At 43.3% G+C, this 25,226-nt stretch overlaps 1 protein-coding gene across 12 annotated transcripts in view; it reads right to left on the bottom strand.

Moving 5' to 3' along the window:
* LOC111248627 (tyrosine-protein kinase transmembrane receptor Ror-like) overlaps window positions 1-25,226 on the bottom strand; it is a 240,468-nt gene that overhangs the window by 77,468 nt on the left and 137,774 nt on the right. For 11 of the 12 annotated variants that reach the window (XR_015327104.1, XR_015327105.1, XM_086988074.1 and 8 more), the window contains one exon: window positions 23,558-23,618. Coding sequence is in view for 2 of the 12 variants with exons in the window: in XM_022801284.2 (XP_022657019.1) it covers window positions 23,558-23,618 (61 nt within the window). In the remaining 10 variants the exon portion in view is untranslated. Of the gene's footprint in view, window positions 1-23,557; window positions 23,619-25,025; window positions 25,176-25,226 lie in introns of those variants that run through there. The other variant, XM_086988071.1, reaches the window with a different exon arrangement.

The raw sequence follows: 25,226 nt of genomic DNA, 5'->3' as shown, positions 1-25,226 counted from the left end.
GCCAACTTTGTCAGTTCATCATGTCAAGGCATATTTTTTTCGCTTATGTTTTATCCTTCAGTATATAGTTATTCTCTAATGGAATCTGGCTTTACTCCTAAGACTTCTTAGGCTTACGGGCTTGACAAGTGCTGCGAGGCTGCTGCATGGGCAACCCTACTGTCGGTGCCACAGTCTTGCAGATGGCAAGCTATTCGCCCCTTGTCAGCACACAATGACGGGAGCTAAGAAAATAAACGTAAAATAGGCGCCTGGTAAGAATCAGGGTATCCTGATAAGAATCACGGCTTTGCTGTTTCACTACGTGGTGCTCGAATGGACGGTGTGGGTCGGTTCTGCAACGCTTTACGCCATTCATACAAAAGGCAAGCCGCACCGTGAACTGAAAGCACTGCATGGCTGAGGTATCTCGTTCAGTTGGGCGCTTGAAAGGGTGGACGGCAGTAAATCAGCCGCGTTCGTGGGACAGCACCGTTAGGCCGAAACACGAAAACGACAACGCGGCCTCCGACAAACTTCCAAAAAACATTTACTAATGAACACGGCTTCGATTTACTCGTCCACCGCCGCAAAACGGATCGATCGACAACCTGAAAACGAACTCTCAACCCCTAAGCTTCTCGAGTCGTATGACTCTATGGGTAAGTCTCTCAATACCAAGTCGATCATTAGCGTGCATAATTTTACTAAATATTAGTAAATAACGTGGGTTTTTTTAATCGTAAACGTTATCTTGCAGTTTTGCATGGGAGCGGAAGTATCAGAGCGAAAGTACGAAAACGCATTGGCTCGGTAATGATCATACCCCCATTATAAGCTTGCTGCATTCATTTTTTGTTCGTTATGCAACGTATCTTTTTTGGTAATGGTCCACATGCATCTGTCGTACTTAACATCGTTATCGCGCGGTGGAACTCTGACTGTAAAATCTTTAAAAAGCAATACGTTTGGCCGGTCGCCGCGCACGTGTATTCTTTACCGGCCGAGATTGCTATCTTGTGGCCTGAATACTCCTATACAATAACTATAGATATGATATACGACTATATAGACAGATATGGCTTCTCTTCGCTTTCATGCACGTGTACGTACATAATATGTTATATACTAGGTGGCGCTGTATAAATACAATACGCTATTTCGATCACTGCCATTGTATAATGAAAGAATACAAATGTTCGGTGGCTGGCCACGTCTCATTAGTGCTACTTTATCTAGTGAGCGAGAATAGGTCGTTGTACTAACCATTATATAAAGCGGCAATCGCATACGTACTTTGCCTCTATTTGCGGCCGTAGCAAGTTATTTGCCGGCAGGAACGGCAAGTAATCTGTAAGTTTGTCGTCCTGTACACTATTGGCAAACCAGTAGAGTACAGGACGACAAACGTATCAGCTCGTATACACGTTCAGTTGAGTGAGTTCACCCACTCGATCCACCATAATAATCAATTATATGAACGTAATTATCTATATAAAGTAACCGTCGATCTTTTAATCTATGCATACATAAATGGCCTAGGACACAAATGATGATACGAAGCAACGTAACGTTCTACTACGTTCATGTTGTTCGTACGTTACACGTGTGGATACGTTGAGGTCTATAGACGCTCTCCTTCCGTCTGAGGTGTCTTTGTCCATTTGACAACCTCTAACGAAACGGAAAGCAATGCATATTTCATGTGCCTCTTTGCCGGAAACTTATCATATATATATACTACTAGTTCGTGTATAGCGGATTAAACGTTTTCTTCCTACTATTACTCCTCTATCTAAGAACTATTATAGTCATTGTTAGGATTTATCGTTGTCGTCACGGTTACTGATGCGCAGTCAAATAAAAACACCCATTCTGCACATGAAGAGCAGGTGGTTTAAAAATGGGGCAGCTGGTCGCTGTAGGCGCGTAACGGCTCGTTAGCATCAAACGACGTCTGACACATACGTATTTAGATAGAACAACCGTGGTTACCTGCTTGACCAGTTTTCGGGAAATGGATTAAACGACAAAAAAGGCACGAAGTCACCAACTCGAATACAACAAAGGGCAGAGACATTGCCTAGCAACACAGCAACGATCAACGTAAAGAGATAGGTGCTTAGAGCTGACACATCGGTGACAGGCGCGCGCGCGCGGTACTGGTAGCATAAAAAAAATAAGAGGCGAAAAAGACAAGGAGCGAAACTTCTGCTTAGGCAAAGCGGGAAGGTATGTCTTTGCTAAGACGACCGGCCAAGCCTGCAGGCCAAACACAGGCTCAAGTATTTGCAGCAGACTAGTGAGTATCGTGTACGCGACTGAGTATCGTTGGTGAGTGACAATTGTGAAAAAGAGGCAGTGATCGGAGATGCCGTGAATCGGAGCAGACGGTTTCTTTAGCTCTAGGGAGAGGGTATAAGGGAGTAGAGAACAATGAAGAAAAAAGTGTAGTCTATGCGGATAGGTGGGCTAACAACTGCCGACCGATTGTATGCGAACGGAATCACCGAAATTCAAGCCGCTCCAAACGACCACCTACAACGAAGGCAGTCGAAACTAACCGGGAAGACAGAATAATATGAGTGTCTCTTATTGTTGTTCCCCTATTGTTGCATAATCGACTACTAGTGCTGTTGCTGTTACTGCTAGAAGTAACGCTGATGGAGACTTTGACTGTATTAAGTTACCAACATTAAACAAGCGAACGAAAGTGCATCCGCTGATCCCCGCACGGCATCATTGTTTGTTTACGATGCGCTACGTGTCGTTGCTTTTCAGTCCGCGTATTTAAAATAGCAACAGTTATGATGCGTGTGAAAGCAATCCGATACACAGGATGTTGAGGAAAACTCTACCGATGCTAGGCCGCCGTTATGGGTCCCACTCGTATAAATGAACCTGCGCCGGTATATAGCAACGGGTGTGCCGAAATGACGCAAGCTAACAGGCCGGAAAAGATAGTTACAGCATACAAGCTCAAGACTTTAATTTGTCCAACATGGTTCACGACACTTATCGAATGTGTAAATCCAGATGCCTGACAGTTAATCCGATACTGTGGTACCGGATCGCCCACGTGGAAGTATTAAATGCGCCGCCTGCTCTACTATTACGCAGATCTAATTTATTGAATAATATTTTTGCAGTACACAAATCTGCTCGGACTAGGTTGGAGGTATCTATTTATATTTTCCTTAGATATCTTTGTCCAGGCACAGCCGTTGAGCCCGGGTTTTTCGTTCAGGTAGCTTGCATTGCTCTTCCTGTTCGAAATATGTTAGGCGATGTTGCAGAAAGCTCATACAGCTAATAAGTTTACGGGCGCCTAGATACACCTAGTATAAACCCATCCGTACCCTAATTACCTTGAAATAAGGTGGAAGTTCACCCAATCAAAAATTAGGTACGACTATAACACCCCAACTGGAATAAGGTCGTTTACAATTCCACTGTGTCAGACATTACAGCTGATGAGTTGTCCATCCGATTTCGCCATTATCCCTAAATCTCAATAGCGCAAGGTTTTATAGTCGGTGGGCGCAACTGATGCTGGTAGTTAACGATAACAACATTTTTAGGCAAGAACACTCCTGGGAAGCCTGAAGGGGATGCTAAACGCACGGAATTATTATAAACCTATTCGAGCTTGCTCAGAGCTGACCGATTACAAAGAGACTGAATTTCTAACATTGACCGCTAAATCTCACGTAACCTTTGCACTTTTTCGTGGAATTACTTATTCTGAACTCATCTTGGGATTAGTTATTCTATTTTTAGTCTTTTGTCGATTTGCTTGTGCTGCTGCTGTAGAAGTTTATCTTATTTTTATAGTTAGGGTACAAGAGTCTTTAAGTTCTGATATATTGATCGTATGTTACAGTTTGAGTAATTACGAGTTTTTTGACGTATTAGTAACAGCACACTTTCGCCGTAATTGACGACTTATGAAGCTGTGATGAATAACATCTGCATTGACCTATTGACAAATCATGACCTTCTGGGTTTGTTTCAGGCTCGATTACATTCGCCAACTGTCCACCAACTGTTTTCTCCATAGGTCAATGCAAAATGGACCAGTTGTTTCGTAAGAAAAAAACGTGTCTATTTTGGAGTCTCATCTATGTCCTGTGGCGCTCATTTGTCTAATCTTTGTACCTGATTAATTTGACCGAGCTGAACAAATATTACTGGTGTGCATCTAAAAAAGTTTCAGAACATTTAAATCTGAAATCAACGTTACTGCGCCAAAAGATGGATTGGCACGTACAGCCCCTATCCCATGTTGTCCTATACTGTCATATATAAAATCGATTAGCAACTGGTAGCGCCTCTAACACATTATCCAGCTAAAAAAAGGTTGACGGGGGGAAATGACGGAGTGAAATTGGAAGTGATTATGTATACAATAAGAATTGAACTATTCTGGCTGAATTAGAACTGGTGATTACTTTCTGCGGGCCGGTCAACTGGGACAATAAATGAGCCACGTAAAATTAACGGCACGTAAAAAAATACTAGGATAATAAAGTGGCATCCATCGAATAGGTTTGGGTAAATATAGCTTTCCAACTGGCTGATGAAACGTTTTCAAAATGGTGTCGGTGGGACGTAAATTAGGTAGAACGTATCCTTATGTGCACATCGTATATATGCATACTAATTAGTAATCACATTACTATATCAGATCATTACAGGGCCCGTATGTGCTTGCGACTATATCTCTATCAGGTTTCGATGGTAACCTGGTCAAGTCATCAAGCCGACACACAACAGATCATCTTTGTATCTGTTTTTCTCAATTGTTCCATTGTTGTCAGCGGTCACGACTCCGTGGCGGCGGCTGGAAATGCATAGTATCGTTTCGAAACGGCTTTTTTCATCAACATCGGGTTTCTGTGTTCAGACCAAATGTCGTTTCCTATGCAACCGAATGGGCTGGGCGATTGGATATTTTTTGACGACTTACTGAAGGCCTTACTTACAGTGTATTTCAACCCCCCGTGTCCTAGTTGTGTCTAGCTTAATTTAAAATGCTAATTTTTGCTTCTGCCGGTCGTCCCTTTTAAGAGAAAACGAGACAAACCCATATGGAACATGACAAATCTCTAACTTCTTCTCAAGTTAACTAAGAACACTGGCACATATGGGGGATGATCGTTCTTTCAGACTCATTTCTTGCGCCCGTCTACCGTAATGGTGGCACCACTTCTAGACTCCTAGCCGTCAACGTTTTCAGTAATTTCACACACCCCCCCTCAAGTTACCCCAAAACCTGTTTTGCCATGTCGCCAATTCTGCCGCAAGGTCTTCCACGATCGAACATCTTGTCGTCTCACTTACGTGTGCTATAAGTCACCGAGACAATTTGCTAAAAGTAGAACCAAGAGCATTCACGAATTCTTGTATTTGCAGAATTTTGCCCTTGTAAGATAGTTTAGTGACAAACGTTTCGCCCACTACTAAACTTAGGGACACATGAGGGTGGCGTTAGGCTCAGAATTCACACAGTTCGTTCCGGGCTGTTGAAAGAGGCCTTTTGAAACGACAATGCGTAATTAAGGCAGTAGCACCAGCTGGAAACCTCGAGACACTCGTCTCTAGTCAGAACTTTTTACTTGCAGTTTGAGGGTTTTAGACCTAGCATAATAGCAAAAACGAAAAGGAGACAAAGTGTACTTCTTGGATTTTTTCCTCATCGCCGTTGTCAATGCTCTACCTCACTCTGATAACATAATCAGAACAAAGGCCGCGGCTGACAAATGACAGCGTCGGTCACTGCCTTGGCTCATGATCGGTCGGTGATTGTTACTCCTGCCGCTCTGCTATCGACAGACCTGTCTTGATTTACCCCAAGTTACATACGCGTGTGATCGCGAAAGTTCGAGACATTCATCCTTTACTACTGCATTCGCTGGTAACGGCTGGCTATTTTGAATGAGCAGCATCACCATAGTCGATGCACTGTACTACATCGCGCCCACATTAGAGTTGGCTTTATGGAGCCACGTATACGTCTATGGTACAAATGTTACTGGGGCATTTCAAAACACACGCTCCTCAGGTTAGTAACGGTGTTTTGTTCTTTACGTTTTTTTTTTTTCGTTTGTTTGTAAGGTAAGCTTCTTTTCTAGCCGGTTTTTCTTCGACGCCGATAATGGCTAACATAAATCGGTAAGTAGCGATCGTTGCGGGTGGGCAGGCGTGAGTACCTGCTTGACTCTGTGGTGTACTACATAATTCAAAACTGGATTTGTTAACTGACAAGCAAAGAAACATACATATAATACATCTACCCATATGCCATACGAGATTTGCTGGTTAAGTTTCCATAAAGCAGCAAATCTTCAAGGCAGAATGCTGACCAGATCTGGATTGTATCATAGACACGTAGCCAATAACTTTGTAAGACACCAGCTTTTACGGTGATCTTTTCGACGACTGCTAGATACGACATTTGTGCTCCGTGATCCTGTGGATCTTCATAATTGGATTCAAGACTGGTTATCAGAAAAGCTCGTATTATATCATCAAATTAATTTTCAGGTTAATTAAGATGTTAGGAATTAATAACGTTGCGTCTTGACAGCTGTATCTGATTGTCTTCATCTAGGAATTTAGGGCTAAAATAAAAAAAAAAATAGCGGAAGGCCAGCGTCCGACGTCGAAAACACTAACAATAGATCATAGATACTGCGATTTTCAAATACTGTCCAGCAAATATTCTCTGCGTATGTATTCAATATGTACTATTACTGGTTTAAAAATAAAGATTCCCAAGAGATTAATCACGTTTCTTTTTTTCTATAGCTACTGTTGACATAATTGATGTTTTCCCAGGCTGTCGAAGTAGTGAATTAATCGATGGCAACCTTTAGTTCGCGAGTCAGCACTTAGAGAAGAGTGCGAGTACCCTTCACAGCGACCATCTGTGTCGATGTTGGGAGCGGTAACGAAATAGTGCTACAAACAAAATTCCATCATAGGCTGTATCTGAACCCGCGCAAAAATCCATAATTTTTAAAAACCTAGCAGCACTGTACAAGCAACCATTTTTGTATTGCTTGCATTTTGACGAAATAGTATGTATCGTGCTATATATTTCGAACAACATTTTTCTGTATCACTTCCATTCGTATTCTCCATTCATTTGACCATTTTTTGCATTGAACAAACATAAAACGAATGGTGCACCTTTCAAACGGTTCAGAATTTAGGACATCGAGAACGCCCGCAAATGATGACCGCTACTGGTGTCAGTAATAGGCCGTGTACGCCTCATTCATCATATTCCCTCATTTTCTAGCGAGCTTCGCTGTCCATAACTCACTCCCATAAGTCACACCCCTCGCAGGTTTTTAAATTTAGACTTTTTCAGTCCCGTTACATGATTGCATTTCCCATCGCTAGTCCTAGAAATCGAAGGTTAACAGAAGTGAAATATCGGTCGGAGGAGACGCGAAGGAGCTTGACGCATGCCTTGGTGCACTCTTCACGCCGCTACTTAAAGCGTATGAACACAGCAAGCGACCAGCCGAGACCTATAACCAATTTTCTCGTTGATGCTAGACGGTAAGCTAAGATATTTTTAGAAAAGACAAAAGATTCACCAGCAGAAACGAATCATTTAGAACCGTTGCTTGAATCTACTACTCACCGAAATAGGCGTGACTAGGGATAATATTGAAAAAAATAACAATAGAAAGACGGACGAACAAGATTTTATCAAGATGCCAACGAGGTATTGGAACAAGTAATAATGGAAACGTGCTATTGATTCTCTTCGACTAGTTGTTATTTAGCAGCGTATTTTTTTATGCGTGTATTGCTAACTATCAGTAAAAACTTGCCGAAGTAGGTGGGCCGAATGAAAGTTAAAATAATACTTATCGTATTTTGTTTCATACAAGTCGTCGCCTAGTTTTTGCTCTAGCTCAGTGTAACCGAGTTCAGAACGCGGCTCTTCATTCGTATACTGAAAACGTTCATACGGAAGAACAACAGAAAAAAGTGGTGAAGCACCACACGATAAACACTTCAATAGCAAAGGAATCAACGGGCACATATGTCTGCTTCACACATCAGCGATTAACCAATGCTCTTAATTAATCTAGTGTATAGTTTTTTTGTCAAGGGCTCATAAATGTCAAGCTTTGCTATGACCTTTCTGTGCATTTACATATCGGCTACTCACATTGTGAACTTAAATAGACAAACGAATATCTATGAACACTCTGGCAGATGTACCATTCCTATTTTACATTTCTGCGGTGTCGCTGGACGAAGGCAACTTACAATATGACGAAAATCGCAGAAATGTATTGGCTCAGCATCGACCCTTACGCCACCCTGTCAGTCCTTCGTCGCCGAAGCTACGGAGCGTCATTCTTTCGAATGACATTAAACATTATCCGCTGCTGCTACTGTTATATATATTTGCAATTTTGTTGATGCCTAAAGACATCAACGACCATGTCTGAGGCTAGTAGAGCCAGCATTTGTATATGCGTTTGTTCGCAGGCTCGTCCTTCTATATCGACCTGTCTCTTGAAACCTGATGATGTCACGCTGCCGTTGTTGTAGGTTCGAATCCAGCGTCCCTTTCCTATTTGTCGCTGTTGTCGCTATCTTTGTTTTCAGACTGTAGTATCAGAGCGCCCCCGAGCGTTAAAGTTTGTTACTAAACATTTTGTGATGAGGCGCTATCCATGCTGCTCGTGAAATGCTACACGCCCCCGACTCCGCACAAGATGAACAAGAACGCCTCTTAGACCCGCCCATGCTGTCTCAGCCCCTACCTTCTCCCTCAGCAACCGCTCTCTTTCGGTAGACAAAGATACGGCCAGCAAAGTTAGTGGTCCTGTTGTTGTTGTGGGCCGCAACCGCCACCGTCGCTGTCAGGGTCCCGTGTTTGTTCTTCACGGCTTGAAACCTCGACCCGCTCTGAAACCTTATCGTCGTAGCAACTGTCGCTACTGCTGTTGTTGTCATACTGAAGAAATAAGCCTTTTCACCAGTCGAAGCCATCGGGGCTATTTCTATAGGTTAAGATTTTTTTTGTCCACCCATCTCCCCTCGACCGCACACTATCGTTCTCTATATCACATTGATAGCCGAGCTGCTAAATGAAGTCCGCACGAGTACGATGTCACAGTGGCGCATTTCTTGCGTTTTATATACCGTTTGGTTAGCTAAAGGATCGTGTAACATTATAGCGAATGCATGTCTATTCGTTTAGTTCGCACATTGACAAGAAACCTCTTATGAAGCTGCGTTCCGATAGGGTCGTTTAAATAAAAAGAGCAGAAAGTCGTTTAAAAAGATTAAAGGTACTGCCGAAGTTGTAGTTGAGTTGCAACTTGTTCAGCTAAACGATTATGTTTGTTTAGATGCGTTTATTTGACAAGGTAATAGCCTTATAATGCAGCGAACGGGCGGCGATCCTAGAACAATCGTAGACCTACGATTTTTCGAATCACTTTAGGCATATTTAGAGTACATGTTGAGTCGATGTATTATTTTAATTATGAATATGTATATGATAAAGGAGTATATCTAAGGTGAACAGAGCGATTTCATTGATGTAATGCCCGTTGGTGAAATGTAAGAACGTTTTTTACCCTCTGCTCTAGTTGTCCTCTACCCACCACTGCAACAAACTAATACGACGCAGTAGCACCGAATTTGATTCAATATGAAAACTGAACCTTGTCGGTTGCTGAGCCGAACATCCCTCCCTCCCTCCAGAACCAGCGAAACGGTCGTGTGGTCGAACATACCTCCATTCTCAATACTGTTTCGGCCTCAACGAATAAACTAATGGTTCTGCCGTTGACACAAGTTAAACAATATTGGTTTTGTCAATGATGTTTAAACCCACATGCTTGCAGACGCCTACATGTCTACACTGTTACACATGTATCCAGCGTGTTGCTCGATCGTAGTTATTGCTACTTGTATTAACGCATTTGCTGACTGCTCGAGACGCCTACGCCATTTGTAACTAGCAGAGGGCCAGCGACTTCGCTAAGTAGTTCATCCGCACTTGTCTGCACATTGGACGAATAAAGGAGCGAAAGAATTGCCGTGAATGAGAGTCGCCTGACTGTGAACAGGAGTCAGATTCCCTCCTAGCTGCTATCCAAATCATCAAGGAGCTCTTCCGCCCTTCAACCAGCTACCAGTAAGGGATAGCATTTTCGTTGGCCGACTCGAACATTGGCTCGTTCGATATGCTTCTGGCTACGTTCAGTTGGCTTCTATTACAGTTGTTGCTTTACGAGTACACCTTAGGTTCCTTTCGATAGTTCAAGATGCGCACACCGACTCGCGAGTTTCACGTTTCTCTCTGCCGCGCCCAACAATTAGGCAGGCATACATACAGTCCACCTCTTTTGTCCTACTTTCTCTAATGTTCCTCTCTTGGTGCCCTAAAATGCTTCTTCACAGGGCCCCCTCCGTCAATACGCTACGACGACATGCGATCCTGGTTTGAATACACGACCTTCGCCATGGCTGTTGCCATACGGGTATGTGTGCGGTTTTGACACTGGACACACTCGGGGTAAAATTGACCAATCGGCGAATATATATATATATATATATATATATATATATATATATATATCCAGATACGCTGTAAAGTTCCTCCAGAGACAAGGTTTCCTCTTCTAATTTTTTAAATAGTGTGCATTATAAGGCTGCGTGTTCGTCGAAGTGAGTCTCGATGCTGGTCAAAGATTGCTCTTTCCAGATATTCATGTAAATAAAGACTCCCAGAACATAGCCGAATCACCATCGGACGATCAGTCTCTGCTCCGCTAGTAGCTGAAGCAATAGCATCAGCTGAAGAAAACGGGCATGTCAGCAGGACGCAATGTTTTCCTCGTTTGTTAACGAAATGCTTGCCACTCGTGTTCCTCAGTGGCTTTCGTTTTTAGTTGGGGGTCTATCTTCTTCTTCTCCCTCTGTTTTTTTAATCTATTTACATTATAATCGACAAACAACGAACTTGAGCAGGTTACCTCCTCTACTGCCAGGCAGTCATTTGACAAAATCGCTGCGGAGCCCAAAGACCAGCAAACACCGCTATGTTCTTCCAGTCGCTGCTCATGTCGTCTTTGCTACCTTTCAAAGTTCTACTATAGGCAAATACTATAATATCAGCATCATCATCACAGTCGTCACCATCATTTATATCTACACGATTATCCGGATCACCGAAAGCCATGCGCACCCATACCCGGCTTTTGCTTACGCACCTGACTCCCTCTTCGTTCTTGAACTCAGAACTATGGACGGATAGGAATCACCACAAACAAACATCTCAATGACGATAATAGAAAAAAATGAAGCTGTTATTGCTGGTTCCCAATCAGCCTTCTAACTGCGCATCCTTACCCTGTCTAGACGTCTCCACTTTTTAGACATGTTATTATACCAGCACACCTTTATCCTTTTTCATATATTCTTTTCATGCCACACACGGAGAGGTCGTGTGATCACCGCATATTAGACGGTCCGTTGTTCGGCCACGATAATACGAGACAAAAACCCAACAAAAACAACACGGGACTAATATGAATTGGCTGGGAAAGTCGGGCGAACAAGCGGGAGAATGCTGGCAGCATCGATGTCAATTTCGTTGACACCACCGATGTTGATTTTGCCTGCCTTTGACAGACTTTGCCTCACTTTAGAGGTTTCAATATTGCTAAGTATGCGAGCATTCGCGGTTGAACGGCCGGTCGGATTCGGCTGAGAGTGACGACACCGTGACCAGCAAGGCCGACAGTTAGTGCCTGGGAACGAAAAAGCCCAGACCCAACTAGACGACGCTACAACTTGTTGGTCAAAGCTAGTGTTGTCTATTTAGCTCATATGTATGGCTTGAGTGAATATTATCACAACAATAAAGCGGGTGTGGAACAACAGACAGAAAAATAGGGATCGATGAAAAAAAAACTAGAGTCAGTTGGCCTTATGGTTTTGTACTTAAGCAACGAATGTCTGTCTATAATTTTGCTGGAGTATACGCACATATCAATGTGTATGAGCGTGGCTGAGGCAAGGGTTAGTGGCAGAATCGGCTATTCAACAAGCGAGCTTAAAAGCCGTACGAGAGACAAAAAACAATCGAAACATCACACACTGACATAAATGACCACCCAATATTTCCAAGGTACCCGAAACAATGTACCAGACCCACTGTTCGTGTGCGATCTAGGGCCATAGCGACGTGAAACGCGACAAGATCGGTATCAAGCTGCCAACTACTTTAATGCTTCGTCTACTTGTTCTGTTCTATATGCGCTGCTACTACTCATCTCTTTGGCTTCCAATAAGTCGGCTTCAGCACTAGCTGTTAACCAAGCGGTTCAGATGGCTCACATGCGTTCTGAGCTGTCGATTATCTATCTAGCTAACTAAAATTAGATGCACAAGCGTTCTGCAACAATCTCTGATTGACAATGGCTTACATTAGTGAAAAGCTGGAGCTACGTCATATGCCGCCCGCAACCGAAGGCGTTAATGATGAGGCCTGCGAGTTATAACCTGGCGTGGAACTCGCGTGTGCTATTCAATCTAGCCTGACCGGCTAAAACCCGCTCAAGAAACAAGCATACACTGCAATCTCTAAAGTTGCTCATCGAATAAAGAAGTTTCTTTTACTTCTAATGTCACAAACCAGAAACGGAGATAGATCACTAATTTCGTTAGAGGTTCTCTTCTAGCAAGTGTACTCCAGCTCAGGTTTACAGGCAGAATCAGGTTGTAAAGATAGCGTCTCGGACAAGACACCGTCCTTCAAAGTCCTATCGCGTTTCCCGTTGCGAGAAGAATCTTCCAAAAAATACAATGACTAACCCCAATTTAACCGCTTATTTACGTGGTGTAAAATAGTTCGGCTTGCTTCTAAGGCTATTTTGCTACATCTAAAAGCGACTTGACAAGGGCTCAATCATCGTTCTGGGCCTCACTGCTCGGAGCCTGCTTCCGATCATAGGTCCAGCGCAGTCTGTGAGCGTAGTGTGGTCTTGTTAGAATCGAGGACCTAGCACTTCTAAAGCTACTCTATCACTAAGACTAAGCGGAGGGTACAACTAGAAGTCCACCAAGATTCGAAACAAGTCAAAGGTTCCATGTCATCTTTCAACAAGTTCGACATCTACAGTGGCCAAGATTTACACATTGGCAAAGCCTCTCTGTAAATTGTGCACTCTAAACTGCTATTCACAAGGAGGAAGCCCGGCCTTCACTAAGTTATTCGACTGATCGGTATAAAAATATTACTTGGCTTGCTTATCGAGTAACTTGTGTTAGATCAGTGTCATTCACCCTCTCGGCATCTAATTTAACTTTTTGTCTGTTTAAAAATGCATTTTATCACTAGTAACAATAAAGCGGGTAGGTTCTGCACTGGAATGCTTACTGTATCTCTGATATGTATATCTTGTCAATGATCCGAAGGGCGTCCTTCTCGTGATACAGCGTTTACCACACCTATGCATCGGCTACACTGTCGTATCACGCTATAGCCACTATGCCGTTCTTCGTGCCGTCATTTCTAAAAATGTCAAAATACTAAGATGAACAGTGGCAGAAAAATGCGGATCACCCCTTATCTTCACCTTACGTGCACGTTTTTACGCAATGCGTCCACCGAAAACATTTTCAACCAATCAAGACAACACCCAGCCGTTTACAGATAACTAAAATCATGCGCTATGCACATGTCCGCTATTAACCGCGGAAGAACATCGCTAGTGGCGACGCCCTGATCAAAAAGCTGCACTTCACCGTCCATCGCGACGATATCTGACGGTTTGAAGAATCAAACCTAACGACAGATGTGAAACAAAATACTTAGCTTTTACACGCAATCTACAATTTGGCCGTCAGTGTTGAAGTGGCGGCCAATAACATTGGGGTTGTGGGATGCAACAATAACCTAACCCCGTTGAGTAAATAACTGATTTCTTGTGCCCACACACAGGATGTATTCCATAAAAGCCAGAGATGTACACGCGAAAGCACAAACTCATCTGACCATTATCGCCACTAATTCTCGTTAAGGACTATAACTGTTTGAAATGTTTCCTACTGCTGTGGCCAAGGGACGCCTTGAAATAACGAAAGGATTCCTCCGCCGCCTGTAAGGGCTATCACCAGAGGCGACAAGCCGCTCACCTATAGCAACTGATCGACTGAAAGGTGCAAAGCACTTTACACGCTGAGGCTACTCTCGATCGCGACGTTGGCCCAGCTATGTCCGCCGTAATAGCGATTGTAATAATGCTGATGTTAAAAACGCAGCCGCCTTTAAAAAGCGAGTATTTGAAGGGGTAGAATCCTATCTGTAAAATGAAAACATTGGCACTGATAGACTAGAAGAGTAAACAAAACTTCTCAGCCCTTTTTATCGTTATGCTGAACGGCACATGACCGTGCGCAAAACAGATGGATAACGATCCGCTTATACAAGTACTCATTCACGGCGTATTTCATCGTTAGGATAACTGTTGAATTAAGTACAATAGATTCATTGATATACGTTTCTTTGTACGCGTATTACATGCTGTACTTTCAGGATAATACTTAGAAGTAATTGTGTGCCCGTAACCGGTTCGATGCATAGTTTGGTTCTGCTGGAGGATCCCACCTAAAATTGCGAAGCTATCTGGGTCGGATCAAGGAAACTAAGTCGTTGACTAGGTTTTGACAAAAATGTGCTCGTATTTCTTCGTATGTCCGTTTGCTGTTTAAAGCAAGCCCATTTCCCTGCCTTGAACATGTATGGGCTTATCGCTTCGGAAGATATTCTTCAGCCAAAGTGTGGACCGTTTCTTCGCATTACGGGTTGAATAATCTCGCTTAGCCAATTCCAGGGCGAGTTGGCTCCAGGTAAGGAATGTGCGTGAAAATCACGTTGATCAACGCGATTCACAGAATAATAACACAATTCTAATTACAAGGGTCCTCAAGCCCCGGGTTGATGGGTCGTTCATTACACGCAGCTGGATTACACCTTCAAACGTTAGTCCTACGGTGTCGCGTGACCTTAGCACCGGATATCTGAGGTTATTCGATAATAACGAGAGCGTATGCACACGACGAAGATAAAAGGAGGATCAAGTTTAACTAGGAGTGGAGAAAGCGACGCAGGTGCGCTGCTTGATGGATAGAGACCGATATTCAGATACTAGTCGATCACTCAACGGCGGATCGAGGTCGAAATTAAGGAAAGCGCATCCCGAAAGGATGGAGGGGTCTACTTCGCAAAAATAACCAATCTGTCTTCAGTGCGAAAATAGAGCGAATAGCGAAACTGGCGTTCATGAGAGCATTCAGTTTAACTAAATTTGCTTGCAAAAAGTGAAACAATCCAGGATAAACGATCGGTTGTTCCACCCGATAAAATACACTAAAAAACTATGCATAGTAGTAGGTAACTTCTGCAATAGCTAGAAACCATCCTATATAGCGTTTCCATAGCTACTTTCCCAGAAACCCGTTGTCCTTGTTGATGTTTTACCCCAAGTCAACAGAGAACAATGAGCAGGCTCCATAATTCGAATTAAAAGTGCCTCTTTTGTTGTTTGTTGTTAGTTACAGCTTCGCTGTCCATAGGTTGGGCGTTGTATCTGCTACATGTTGCAAAGAGAAATAGCTACCAATACAACGATATAACCTAGTCCATCAATAAGTGCGCACATGACTCCTCACGTCTGTCGATCTTTCCTTTTATAAAGTGCACTCTGACTAAAAGAGCCAGTCGGATATTAAGGTAACCAAATCAGTAACAGTGTACTTTCCTACGGTATGGTGTTCGTCTCAACGCATTCTCTCGATCGTCCATTTTTGAGACGCGAGGTACATCTCAAATAATCTAGATGGTATTGATCTGTCACTTTTATACACCGAAGACCAATTTTAATACAAGTGAATTGAGCGCAATCGTCTCCCGCATAGATCATCGCCACACACGCCCAATCAGTAGGCAAATAAACATAGTTCTCAACGAGGAACAGTAACATTCTACACAGAACACAGGTAGACTCACCGCGTTCAAATGCTGTTTCCGTTGCCCAGTCACACTCATATCGCGGACAGAGCTATGCGTAGACGACTCTAGTAGATAGTCAGATGGACTCGGGAGTTAGGTACGAGAAGGTCGTGAACTCGGCACTCTGCGACACCTTCATTGTTCCTACTATTTTTTCATAGGCGCAACAACCTTCTGCAGCAGCTGGTGCTTCCGGAGGGGAGAGCCAAGCAAACTTTCCTGAATCGGGCGAGCTTCAAGGGTAATGTGTTGTTGCAAATTGCAGGATTACCGAACATTGCAGAATCATTGTACCCATTCCGCGGTCTATCTCGCAGGGTTAACTAGATATATATGTGTAGAACACAAGGCTGAGTGCGGAGCGACCCGATGCTGCTCGACTAACGAACTTACCTCGAATAGAGACTCGAAAGGCCATAATAGCTCCATGCTTAATCTCGTTTGTGAGTGCTTCGACTGTCTTATTGCTCCTCCTTAACTGAGTTTGTTCTGGGACCCCCGATTAAATTGCAGATGAGATAGTACTTGGGACTGTTTTATGCATAGGATATGCCCAGCCATGCACTGAAGTTCAGAATCGGCTAAACAGCGTAGCTAGAGGGATATGTTCTACAGCGTCTCTTCGTGGGACAGTACACAAGCAGTCAAAACAACGCAGAGAGCAATAGTGTTTATCGAGTATAGATAACCTGGAAGGGAATATTAATAACATGCTGGAAATTTATATATTGAATCGGATGTTGTTAGTACAAATATAACCTGACTTGGCAAGTCTTTTGGCTTTATTGCTTTCACAGAGTTGCATATGAAGTATTTGCAAACAACCCGAGCAATTATATGCCTAACTCGAGACCATCATAAATTCACTGTTGTACGTTCCTCTTGAAGTACCCACGGTGGGTTTTCTGCTGTATTTCTTCCGATCTGGTACAGAGAGACCTACTTTAGACAGATAGTCAAACCCCATGGTGTAGACGGTCGGTTGCAGGTAGTTCGAATACATTTTAAAAGCTGATAGCCACGATGGTAAAATTAAAATTTAATTAAAAAGACATAGGTTTTTTCAGAACCAAGTGTAGCAGATCAACGTGTGGTACTTACGTCAAGCTAAAATGTTACGCAATATATTGCTTTCAATCTGTATATGAATCGATCTATCAAGAATCTTCGGGGGCGGGGGGCGGGGGCTATCATAATGTCAATCAATTTGACCTTCGAGCTGATCTCAGTCATTATAAGATTCGCGAAGCAGGATCTATCGTAGCGTCATATTCAACAAACAACGGAAATTATTTCGTTGCTTGTAGAATCTTTAAGAGGACACACTCGTTGCATGCTGTCTCAGTTTTTGCCTAAATGTAGAAACCAATCTACCAGGCGCAGAACTACGTCCGCAGACCCTTTGCTGAGCATTCCACTTAGGTGGCTACTCTTATAATATTGCGTCCGTGCATTGCTGTCGTCGCCGTTGTTGTTGCTTTGTGTCTGTATGAAGTACTTTTCAAGTTGACGGAAGCTTTGCCGCCGTTCTGGCAGGTCTTACCCATCAACCGTTACTATTTGTCCACTCCGTATTTGTGACCCCTCGCTGCGTTAAGCTGTGCGTAGATCTCTCATTCGCCTGCCTATCACCTTGTTTCTATTTGATGGCTGATTTCAGTGCGCAAGAGAAGCAGACGAGTGAGCGATAAGGTCGGTGGGAGTTTGGGCCATCTTCTCTTTGATTTTTCTACAGGAAACAGACGGGCAGTTACAACTACCAACTGGTCGTCAACGGACGCTTTACGAAAAGTTAAATAGCTGTAGTCAGTAAGAAATCTTCAAACAACGTGATCCCGTCCCCGATCGACAGACGACAAGTTGCGGCCGCCAATCACTATAACTCTTCGTCCATACCAGCGGCAGCAGCATGAGCATTTAACAGCGTCAGTCTGACATCAGAAGTCAACACATATCTGTGCTTAGTTGGTGGCTTATACATGCTTACTTGACTGGTTGGCTGACGGATGAGCGATTACGCCTGAATCTATAATTTATCTATGGCAACAGCGGCAGCAGACGTCGCAGTAGCAGCGTCCGGTCGCCTCGTCTTCGCCTTACGTCATGGTGGCGCAAATCAGATTGGGGTTACCGTTAGGCCACGACTGGCGAGTCAACTTTCAGGTAGAGGAAAGCCATAAATTACTGCATTACACGAATTACGAATTAAAAAGCGGAAATTATTCGAAAGAAGTAAAGGAGGCAAGCAACAGGCATAGGCGGTCTACTACGAAGCTTTACAGGCCTTGCAGGCTCACCAGAGTTACTTGTTAGTGCTCGTAAAAAGAGCATTCGAGCGGAATGTCGACAAAGTTGAGCCGTTATTCCGTGAAGTCGAAAGGTAATTAACATAAACAATTTAACATTGAGGCTAAATTCATTAATAGAGCAATTGGGTCTGAGTCGAGCTTCCAAAACAAAATGTCCTCCTTATTTAAATCAGCTATACTCAACACAAACATTAGATGGCATGACTCTTCCATGAAGACTGCATAAGCGTCTACACATTTATCGGCTTCGCCCGAGAAGTGGCTTCAAATTGGCTAACATTGCAGACGTTAACTGTATTGTTAAAGGTCAATGTCATTGAAGGAATTGCTTTGAAACAACAAAATAAACGACGACCGTATATTGTATCAAAAATTCTATCTCAAGATACGTGTTCCGTCCGCTGAGAGCGGCGCCGCCTCGTACCCGGTGTTGCCCCCTTGCGATCATGATACTACCCAGCGTCCTGTTTTCTTTGTCAGACCGCTCTAATAGATATGTGATAGCTGACAATTGGTCTTACCGGATATTTACCAATCAGTTATCTCCAATTTAATAACACTGCATGGATAGATACGCCTACCGGCTTATTTCTCCTGTGGAGTAATCTCTTTTCATTCACGACCGATTGGTCTCGAATGTAATTTAAACACCGTTACCGCTCGGTGCAAACAGCAGTTATTACGACTATGCGAGTACTAGTCGTTCTTTATCACGTCAGCGAACATCGTTTCCCGAGCCCGCCACTTTTTTCGTTGCCCTCCATGTTTTTTATGGTCTGTGTAGAGATCGTGCCCTTACGAACATTTCTTTCGATTTCGTGTCTTCAATATCGCTGTCCTGGAGCAGCGGTCATTCAGACGGCGCGTGCGCGGCGGTGGCGGCGGCTGCGGGGTCGGCTCCTGCAATCCACATCGACACTCGTTCGCCAGCCGTGCAATGACCAGGCACCGTACCTTCGTGGTATGTTCTCTGGCATCGTTTTTCTTTTGGTACTCGCTCAAGATTTTAATCTTTGTTCTTCCACGCTCCGCGCGCATGCACTTTGTCGTTCCCAGCCCGCCAGCAATTACCATTGCTTACGACAGTTTGGATGTTTGTACAAACGTCAGACCACCATCACAGCGATACGCCGCCATCTTCAAGGGATCTTTTCTTGTCACCGCTGCTCCTGTCTTATGCTCCTTTCAGGTTGCCTGTCTTAATGGACGTCTTCCCGCAACGATTAGACGGACAAACGGATGACCGTGGACAGAAAAAATTAAAAGGAGCCTCAAGCAGCCAAGGGCGCTTATATGGCGGCGCCCATGTCCGTTGATTGCGTTTTTAAAGTGTTTTCGTATGTGATTATAATTGTTGCCACTGGCGCTGCTTCGATAAGTATTGCACGTGCAGTTGGTATGAACGACAGAAATGTACGTTATAAGAACGTAGAAAAAAGAGAAAATTCAGAGTTGAAGACAAATGGAAATAGCGATGTTAATTGGTTCAAGCAAATGCCGAACGTGAGATCGCGTAAGTATGTGTGTCAAGATGAAGCTCACATGAAGGGGTGCAAAAATATCGGAAGCTCTGACGAATGTAAGTTCGGTACCATTAGAACAATTCTATTACTTACTTAATGTTACAGAAACACTGTAAGCAGGTATGTAATTAAAACTAATCGCAAGATGTCTGCGATCCTCGTAATGAACGTGCGGTCCGGTAGCATATCTGCTTTGAGTCGGCCGTCAGAGTTGACATATCTTGATGATGTACAGCTTAATCTAAGTAGTTAGTTAGGGACGAGGTAACGGTACGTAGCACTTGAAGCGTCTAGAGAAATGAAAGTAGGTCGAGAACATTCGGGATGAATAAAAGGCAATAACTTCGGAGTCGAGCAGACTTGTGTAAATGGGACCATAGAAAAAACACAATCGGTAAACCAAGTGGCTAGCGAAACATGGATAGCAGACGCTAGTTAGACGACAAACATCGTTTACTGCGACAGAGGTGAGTGGAACAGACCGAAACAGGACGATATCGTTCGAACGCGCTACGGGAATACTCATAACTTTTCCACGCATCGCACCTCTATGCATAATTAGTATAGCCAAGCAAAGTCATAATAGAGGAACCTATTCATATTTACAGGAACGCATCGGATAAACACACACAAAGTAAAACAGAAATAAGTATTAGAAACAGTATGAATCAACTGCAGGCTTACCTACATTCAAGCTATAGGGGTCACAGTTAGTTTCGATCAGTTATCTGTGCCCACGTTATATCTGTACTCTAACAGTCTCAGTGGTACTATACTTAGCGTATATGACGGAGGGCAATAGCATAAGGCGGGAGCTAACTATGGGCGACACTAGAATAAGTATGATAGTTGCGCCATAGACAGCGTATAGATAGATACCCGCACAAGTTTCGCAGCACCGTTTGTACATGAGAGGCGTACCCCAATCATTTTTTTCACGATATTAGCGTCCGATTAAAGGCGTCACTAATGATCACGTTTGCCTTGCTATAATATCGTATCGCTAATGGCAAAATGGCACATTTCATTTACGGAATACCCCATTTTGAAAGCGATGGCCGCATGGTTAGTTTGAAATGTTGGCCTACGTTTAGGAAAATTGTCAACAATGAGTAGTCGTATCAATTTCAGAAGTCTTTCAAAGGTCACTTTACTACAAATAATATTGTACAATAATAATAACAATCATACATTTCCTATGATTCGTGTCCAACAACAACATGTCCTATGTTGTTGTTACCGTGAATCGAACATTTGAAGTGCTTGTTAAGTTTACCTTTCGACATCTTCATCACTTCGGTGAACATTTTTGACCAATTACAAAGCTTTCTATCACCGACAGTGATGATCAGAGACCTAACTGGGGCAGTGGTAATGATGCTGAAGGCTACGTTGTATAAACTTAACAATAAAGGACAAAGGCCTTTCCGTGGCGCCCTAAACGATTTAGCTATCATCTGCGCAGCGATTGAATAGAGACTATAGTTGTACTACTCGTTGCTTCAAGTCATACAAAGGCGGAATAGACGTAACTCTGATCACTCGGTTGTGATTTGTCAATCCCGCTCGCGTGGCTACGCGTGAAACAGAAAACTCACGCAAAAGTCTCGTTACGTTACCAAGGCAGCATCTAGCACGAGTTTTCGATTAGTTAGACAAGCTGAGAACTGCCTCTTTGTCCTTTTAACCAATTTGGCCGATTTTAGTTGCGCTCTAAACTATATAAATAGGTCAACTATAGGTTTACTTTATCTACTATTACTAGTTACTATAGAATATTTATCCAATATTACATTCTGAATCAAAACTCTCAGCCGACGTTAAATGTAATTGGTTGATGGAACGTCGATAAGCAATGACCATTTACTCTGTTTTCGATGTAGTTAATCTACTAAAGAATATGTAACGGTTCCCTTGATATACACATACATGTACGTATGCACATGATGCTTATGTACAGGCTTTGACTTTACCAGGAGCGACTGCTATTTCGGACCGTGGTTCCGTTGCCTGGTCTTCGATGGACGCATGCAAAATACGAAAAAACAACATAGAAATCTACTTGTCTATCAGCATCTGCCGAAGGAAAACTCTTTTACTTAGTTGGGGTGCAGGAGTTGCAGCAAATGCTGCGAATCTTTGACATAACCACAGAAAATGGCATCCAAGAAGACTACATGAATTTGAATGCCGATAATAAGCGCGCTCACGTTTCGCGTTTAACGCTCGGCACCACCGTTATATATATATATATAACAAAACATTTCGGACATAATAGGTGCCTGTTCTCACGAAGACCGCCCATATTGGCGCCGAATACGATGGCCTATCTACATCATTGGGACAAGGCAAACTTCTCCTCTTTAACCGTCTTCTTGTTACGGGCGGAGTTATTGTTGCCGCAAATGTCGTATCTATGCATCGCATCATCGTGGTTCCAGCTACAAGACTGATTACACAAGATTGGTCCCAATAGCCGGTCGACCTATCGTTCGTTTACCCCAGCGGAAATCATATTCATTTCTTTATACTCAGAGAAAAGTAGGCAGACTCTTATACTAGTAGTGATACAACCGATCAGTGTTTGCTGCACTTCCCTCTACCTATCTTACTATACATATCTACGCGGGAGACCATAACATATTAATGGTAACAGGAAAATGCGACTGGCGATTCCCGTAAAGATAGTTCTTGTGTTTTGAAACCGTGTAGACAACGTCACAGGTCGACCCTATGCAACAGAAGCAGGAAAGCGGCGGGTCACAACAGGGGAGCAGTCAATTGTAGTGGTGTTCTCTTGGGTGGAGGATGTTTTCAATGCAGGATCGCATATTGCCTCTGTTACAAGTCCGCCATACACCGCTTGGGAAAACTGGCGCTTGACGATGCTGATTTTGTCGCTGATGCTTACGATGATACGATGTTACGAACAGAGCATCCATGATTTCCTCGGCATTGTATACTGATGAGTTTTCCTGTGTGGCCTTAGTGCAGAAACACGCGGGTCGTCAGGATTGGAAACAGGGTGCAGTTGAACTTCCAGTCAAGTTGCGCGTTAAGACCTATAGGCTAATTTCAATGAACACGCCACAGGTGTATACCGTAATGTTGTATATAGTGGTAAGACACTGGATCTACACATCTACCTTGGCATACCATGTTTTCTTTACCAACTAGTTGATGCTATTCGGGGCATGCAAAACAGACACCTGTCTCAAAGCGAACTTTTAACATTCAAGCGTTTAATGAAACGATCAATACATACGATGTGACCGTTCTGCATGTTCTCACAGCATGATATCCACGTACAGCACGTATGTATTCTTCACCTTTGTAAACGCGTTTCGAGTTGGATGGTCTAGTAAACAGGCTGCTTTAGCTTACTAGTAGAATATGGGCGCGAAAATTTTATGTTGTCCTAATTACCTTAAACGATTCGTAGGATTTTTCACGGACACAAGTTAGACGCCATATCTCTTCTACTTTACGCCTTGTCGAAGATAGTACGAACGCTAACTATGTTATACTATCTGAATGGCTTTTGGCCATCTTACTAATTTGGTACAGCTTCACATCATTTCCGATAGAGGATTATTAGAAAAACGTCGCTGCGGTGATCGTGTTTTCTCTTCAAATACGCTTATTCAAAAATTAGTATCATCACTTCAGCAGGAACTTACTGTGTCGTCGTTGTCGATCGATTGGGTTCATGATGGATATCTTCGTTTTCGTCTTCATCCACTGAAAAAAAGAACAAGCACAGATATTTTACTAATGATGCCGAATTTCAATTATTTGATAACTAAGAATAATCGCATACACATGTGAGTCCATCTTTGGCTATAGTCGAGTTACACTAAGCATCATTTGCCACCTGCAGGTTCGGGATCTAACTGGTGGAAGTAAGCTTGAATTCTATTAGGAACTTTGCTGCTACCGCTGCAGCACCATTGAATCGTATCTTCTTTTCGGCCTGCGAGATAACCCAGTATAATGTTAGAGGCCACTACCCCTGCTTCGACATCACCGACAAAACAAAAGGTTGACACAACTGATGCCATAGCCCACAGCCGTGGATGCTGTGTGATGACGCGGACAGCCTGGGCTCTAGCTGCGATCGCCAAATGTAAATTCGATAATCCCATTAGTGGAACACGACTAGGGTACGACTGTCATTGGCAGTCCGCCATTGAATCCGGCTCCTTGCAGTTTTCAATCGGCTATGCAGACATACAAATTGATATCCATATGTACGTGCTGCATAGGTCCGCAAAGGACTCGGACACGGTAGACACTCTAGGGCTCTGGATACTACACACCTTTCGCTGTCGTCCTACTGTCATTTGCACTGCTGAGCGAACCCACTGTAAGTAGCATTACGCGGCAGCAGCCGCAAGCCGTCGCGTAAATAAGTGCTCTCGACCAAACTTAGGAGTCCAACTCGAGCAGAAGCCAGACCTTAGCTAACGTTATATTCGCAGAATCAGATCGAGCGAGCTTACTCGAATGAATGTTCGCCGGCGCTGGGGGGTTGACGCTAAACCTATTAGTATTGGGATTAGAAGCAGGCGATGCCCATTGTCAAAAGGAGGACTCTGGATGCTTGAAGCTAAGGTCTACGAATATTTTGCCCGCTTTGCATCATTGATGTAGTCTCTACCTGCGTCTTCTTGATAATGCGATATGTCAATTGAAATATCATCCTTTTACTGCACAGCTTAATGCACTTACTGACTCATCAATATGAAGTGATCTTTGTCTATTTGTATACTGCATCGTGTGCATGTATTTTTGTACATTTTTCATGTTACCACACAGAGTTGCTTTTGTTGTTGTTGACAGAATATTGTTAGCGAAAGGATAGGAGAAAATCGGCATAATGGGCTTCATTACAGACTTTAAATATCTGCGTTTGTAAACGTTGTAGGTTAACAAATGGCTTTTGGCATCTTCACTCATAACGATCAACAATGCTGTGATACTGACATTCTACGATTGAAAACGTGTTTAATTGTGTTACACAGATTAGGTATAAGTCTAAATCTAGGGCCCCTCGTAGTAAAATACGTGTTTTGTGTTGAAACCGTATTTTTGACTGGTGCATGCTTGCGTCCCGACCAGTTCCATTCCTTAGTTACTAAAGCTCACCATCAGAACTTCCAGAAAAAGAGTGCGATGTAGCTGGATGTTTCGTGCAAACGGCGCACATTAAGCGATACAATGAAACCGTCGAAGTACGCTCATCAGGACACTATTTACTTTTAAGGGCGACATACGGAAATTCGGTACTATTCAACGTCTTATATGACACTAACACGCATAAGCACTCCTGTCCTCGTACATTGCTGC

This window comes from Varroa destructor, unplaced genomic scaffold, assembly GCF_002443255.2.
Source record: "Varroa destructor unplaced genomic scaffold, Vdes_3.0 BEIS01000004.1, whole genome shotgun sequence".
In the NCBI taxonomy this organism is placed as follows: Eukaryota; Metazoa; Arthropoda; class Arachnida; order Mesostigmata; family Varroidae; genus Varroa; species Varroa destructor.
This window is presented reverse-complemented; position numbering and strand designations above follow the sequence as displayed.